General features: G+C 43.5%; 1 protein-coding gene across 1 annotated transcript; it reads left to right on the forward strand.

Moving 5' to 3' along the window:
* Positions 1-644: 644 nt before the first annotated feature.
* On the forward strand, positions 645-3,368 carry LOC123361485 (induced myeloid leukemia cell differentiation protein Mcl-1-like). Its single transcript, XM_045001444.1, has 3 exons — positions 645-915; positions 2,437-2,684; positions 3,252-3,368. The coding sequence occupies exons 1-3, from the start codon at positions 645-647 to the stop codon at positions 3,366-3,368; spliced, it is 636 nt and encodes a 211-aa protein (XP_044857379.1).
* Positions 3,369-5,192: the final 1,824 nt, after the last annotated feature.

A 5,192-nucleotide genomic window follows, 5' to 3' on the forward strand; every position in this document is an offset into this window, starting at 1 on the left:
ATGTGACTTAAATATAACAGAGAAGGTGACACCTGCCTGAGTTTGCAAACATCCTGAAACAATAGTTCTGAGAGGTGTGAACAGTTCTGTCCATCCTGATGGACTATTAACTCTGTAATCCTTGGGTGTGGGTCACCAGCCTTCATTCTTAAAGAAAAAGTAAGTAAGTTTCTAACTCTTGTAAGTTAGAATGTGACCCTAGTGCACCATAATCCCCCCCACCCTCTTTAAAATACCCCCCCCCCCCCTCCCTGTGCTGGTGCAGCGTGGGGAAACCCACAGGCATCCAGAAAGTCGCTTCCCCGCCTGCAGGAGGCGTAAAGCCAGCAAGCCTGGATTTCTCCATCGCTTTCTGGACCCCTCCCCCACCCCCGCCCGCCCTGCCCAGAGCAGACCAGACTCTCCTGATTTCTCACCGCCTCCACGGCCTCCGTGCTCCCCTGCACGCCACCTCCCCCGATTCTCTGACAGCCAGCCCTAGCCCACTCCACTTCCTCTCCGGCCCTGCCCCCGATGAGCCACCCATTCATCAGTTCCCCTTCGGCCCGCGGGACCCACCACCATCCGCTCGCGCGCTCTATATAGCGAGCGGCCCCTGCCTGCCTACCTACCTTCCCCGATTGTCCGACCCCGACGCCGACAGGATGGGCCCGCCGGACGCCACCACCGGCGCCCTACCCAGCACCCCGCTCGCAGAGAACGACAACCTGGACGGGCTGTACCAGGACTCGCTGGAGCTCATCAGCCGCTACCTGCGGGAGGCCGCGGAGCTCTGCGGGCCCGGCGGCAAGAAGCTCTTCAGGCGGCTGCTGAGTGGGCCGTGGGGCGCGGGCCCCGCCACCATGGAGAAGGCGCTGGAGACGCTGCGGAGGGTGGGCGACGGCGTCATCGAGAAGCACCAGATCGCCTTCCAAGGTGCGGGGCGGGGCCGGAGTACTAGCAAGTATTTGTTCAGACGTTTATTTCTGTTGCACTATTTTAGCATTTTACACCAGCTTCATCCTTTAATGCTTCACAATAGTCTTAAAATAGCTACAGAAACTTGAATGCTAAAGTCCATGTCCATAGGTGGGTGTCCTGAATCTTCTTGACTTGTAATATTCCAATCTGCAGTTTCTGGTAACCTCTGAAGGTCATGTTTTCTTCAGTTCTCTTCTAGTGTCTCAGACTTGATTAGTAATAGCAAAAAAGAATTTCAGTACTACGTTAAGCCCTCAGTTTCAGGTTCTATTGAAATGCCATGCTTTGAAAACTTTTTCATGAAATGTAAGTCACATGTTACAGTAGTTGCTGTAATATGAAGTCTCAAAACTTCCACTTTTGAGCAATGCTGTAACTTTTTTTTTCTTTTTTGAAGAGAAACCTCAAATAACTTCTAAAATTTAATGAGTCTAAAGTATTTGAGATACTGTAGACTTTCCACAGGGTTATATTTTACTTAGATCAAAGAAGATAAGGACTTTCAGTGGGTTTAGTTCTTTGGGGAATGGAATTCATTAGCCTTTACAGTTGGCATTAAGCCACCTGAATAAATTACCTCTTTCATGAGTTTGAGTATATTGCTGGGATAAACAATATTTTTGGATATCTAATCTTTTAACTCCTGGTTCTGAATAGGGAACTAATATTGGAGGAGAATCCTGTAAATTTTAACTAATAACAAGAATAGTTTCAAATGTCTGATCGTTAATTCATCAAGAGGGCCCTGGGGCCAGATGGTTGGACTTCCTTTTAATAACTAAACTAACATGATAAAGGAGTGACCGTTTTCATAATTGTTCTAACTCACCTAGCCTGTTCAAAGAGTGTCCAAAAGAAAAGAAAAGAAACTGGTTTTGTTGTTTGGTGGTCTGTCATTCTATATCCAGTGAGGAGGAGGGTACTGTGATTTGGCTAATACAGAGCTTTTTCCCAAAGCTTAAGTGCAGTGTCACGGCACTTTCATTTTAGGTCCCTGTCTCAAAAAGGATTTAACAAATTAAATAGCTTATGCTAATATAATTGTGTACTAACATTTCCAAACTTAATGCCTGGAGATAATGGCTTGCCTGTCTTCCTCTAGTCTACTTGGGAGGAAGGATATACCATACTTGTCTAGCCTTTAAGGAGGATATAGCCTTCATCTAACCTTTGGAGAGGGATAGCTCAGTGGTTTGAGCATTGGCCTGCTAAACCCAGGGTTGTGAGCTCAATCCTTGAGGGGGCCACTTAGGGATCTGGGGCAAAAATTGGTCCTGCTAGTGAAGGCAGGGGGCTGGACTTGATGACCTTTTGAGGTCCCTTCCAGTTCTAGGAGATTGATATAGCTCCAATTATTACCTTTTTATTACCTTTATATTTTTGCTGGTGTTTATACTACCTATTGTATAGTGTTTGTGGTCACTTAGTGAGTCACTTTTGTAGTCTGTGTGTTTTTCTGCTAATCTTTTACTTCAGGGATGCTTCAGAAGCTTGACATCAAGAATGAGGACGATCTGAAGTCAGTGACTGCTGTTGCAACCCATGTTTTCAGTGATGGAGTAACAAACTGGGGTAGAATTGTGACACTCATCTCTTTTGGTGCCTTTGTTGCAAAACACCTGAAGAGCATAAACCAGGAGAATTGCATCAACACACTAGCAGGGATTATCACAGATGTGCTTGTCAGAGGCAAACGAGATTGGCTAGTTAACCAAAGAGGCTGGGTAAGTGAGAGATTGCAGGGACTGAATGTGACTAATGAAGTTGTCCATCAGTCTAGTAATATTTACCTATTTGTGACTGACACTTGGTGACACCTATGCTTGTACATGCCTAGGGTATACAGGGTGATTTACCAGTCCAGTTAAAACTACTGGTTGGAGCAGTACAAGCAGATAATTAATCACTTAATTGGTGTAGTAAACATACATGGTGCTTTATGGTGTTACTCTATACTTAGAGCACTTTCATCCATATATCTGAAAGCCTCCAAATTAAAAATAGGAAACAGAAGGTGCAAAAGTGAATTGACTTGTTCTGTCATACCATGAGTATTCTGCAATTAGATCCAAATTCCACACTCAACCCACTAGACAGGTTCCCTTAATCAGGTAGAATGTACTGAATTGTTTCTGTATTTGGTACAAGTTTGTCATAACCACCCAGTTGGTGTGCAGGGATGCTGCTGTTATGAGAACTTCATAAAGGCAAACTGCATTGTGTGCCTCTCTTCCCTTCCCCCCTGGAAAAATGGCTAATGTTAGACATTAATAATTCACTTTTTTTTCCAGGAGGGATTTGTTGAATTATTCCGTGTGGAGGATCTAGAAGGTAGCATCAGTAATGTTCTGGTGGCTTTTGCAGCCTTTGCTGGACTAGGAGCAAGCTTGGCCTACATGATGCGATGAGCCAGGAATGGTATAAATAGCCTACATGCCAGGTGGACTAGCTCTCCTTTGCATCTGGAGTTACTGAACTGCACACTGCCTACCGTGAAAGAATACCTGACACTGTACTTCACAGGAACATAGAAAATAACATCTGGGAATCTCGCTGAGTGACTTCCCCCCAGAAAGGATAGTATGGTGCAGTCTGAGTACCAACAAGAGGATTTTTTTGCTAACAAGAACAGAAAATGAATCCAGTAATACTGCTTCCTTGAAGAGCCCTGTGAGAGGATGCGAAGAGTATTATTTTCAAGTGCAGTCTTCTCACCTAAGGGAAACAGCTCCTGTTCTGCAAATCAACAAAAGCACCAGTGGCTCTTACTCCAGACTACCTAGAGACTTTTACTAGTTTTGGTATGATGGCTGTATGTGGAATGAGTTTCATTTCCTTAGCTCTGAGTTGTGATCATAGCTCACTGGAAATGTGGACTAGGGTCCTGTGGACCCACTGAGTCTCTAAGTTTGTGGCTTGTGTCTTGAGTTAGAAGTGCAAAAAGGTTTATTCTGTATATAGCCAGATATACCAGCTATGAGTGGAACTTTTGCTGAAATATGCCTACATTCTGTCAGCAGTAAAAAGGGGTACAGTCAATCTTGACAGCTGAGAAGCCTGACCTTACTGTAGCTAATCAACTTTAACAGGCTGTCAGTAGAGCTCCTTAGGCCATTATTTGCCCCCTCTGTTATGACTCCCAAAAAACACATGCAGCTATAAAGAGAGGGAGTGCAGTTGTAAGTATGTAAAAACTTCCCAGGGGGTGGGGAGGCTGTACAGAGAACTTTGTAAATGTCTATAAAACTGTAAAATATGTACTTTTTACAGAATCTCTTGAGAGATGGCTTGAGTGAATCCAAATCACTGTATTGAAATAGTATACTTCAGCCCATTGCACACAGCATGTTTTTTGCTTCTTTTACCTGACTTCCACAAAGTGTCTTCCTCCATGTACTCTAGTAAAACTGCTAGGCTTCTCTGGCAAAGATCAGCTATGTGACTGATTACTGTGTTCCCCATGATGTGCTGGCAACAGCACAAGTGGTTTTTTTTTTTATTTTGTTTTGATCTTTGGGCTATTCCTGACTCTTTAATGGATGGGTGAGTGTTCTGGAAGCCACTGTTGGCTATTTCCTAGTCGCATTTTATTTTGACCCATTTTTTTTTAGTCTTGATTCTAAATGAAGCTAATTTGAATGTAAGCATTTTCTCAAACTAAATAAAACTAAATTGGATTGAATCTGCAGTTAGCACCATGAATCCATTAATTTGACATAATTCAGTCCTTCAGTAGCTACTTCTGGACAGGCTTGCAGGGAGTAATCTGTTTTGTTTTTTTAACTATGAGCCAGTTGATTCCCTCTCTGGATGCACAATAGTTTCACGTTGAATTTGGTTTTCAGCAAAATTAGGTATTGGTCTTCACTGTAGAAAATCTTGTTCAGACTGAATTAGGGTTGAAATGGAAGCTAATGTAAAACAAAGCCTAGACTTTAAACATGGTGCTAGTGTCAGGCTTGCTTGTTTACATAATAAATGAGCATCCTACTCTTGTCAAAGTGGTTTTTGTTCACTTCTGCACAATAAATCTTGCTGCTGTTCCTCTGCCTGGAAGTTAAGGCAGTAGCACCACATAACAGTATTCTGTGGCTAAGTGTATGCTATGACTGTAGTGAACTTTTCTCCTTAATGTGCATGTAATTTCCAGCCTGCTGCTACAGTGGTAGTGGAAGTCTTCAGTTATCCTATGAATGAATATACTGTACATGCCCAAAGTGTTCTATGGACCT

The sequence above is a fragment of the Mauremys mutica genome, unplaced genomic scaffold (genome assembly GCF_020497125.1).
Source record: "Mauremys mutica isolate MM-2020 ecotype Southern unplaced genomic scaffold, ASM2049712v1 Super-Scaffold_2380, whole genome shotgun sequence".
Lineage (NCBI taxonomy): Eukaryota > Metazoa > Chordata > Testudines > Geoemydidae > Mauremys > Mauremys mutica.

What these genes read in the sequence shown, in the direction of transcription:
- LOC123361485 (XM_045001444.1), top strand. Translation starts at nt 645, where the DNA reads ATGGGCCCGCCGGACGCCACCACCGGCGCCCTACCCAGCACCCCGCTC. An exon ending in GCACCAGATCGCCTTCCAAG is followed by an intron (nt 916 to 2,436) that starts GTGCGGGGCGGG and finishes CTTTTACTTCAG; the next exon opens with GGATGCTTCAGAAGCTTGAC. An exon ending in TAGTTAACCAAAGAGGCTGG is followed by an intron (nt 2,685 to 3,251) that starts GTAAGTGAGAGA and finishes TTTTTTTTCCAG; the next exon opens with GAGGGATTTGTTGAATTATT.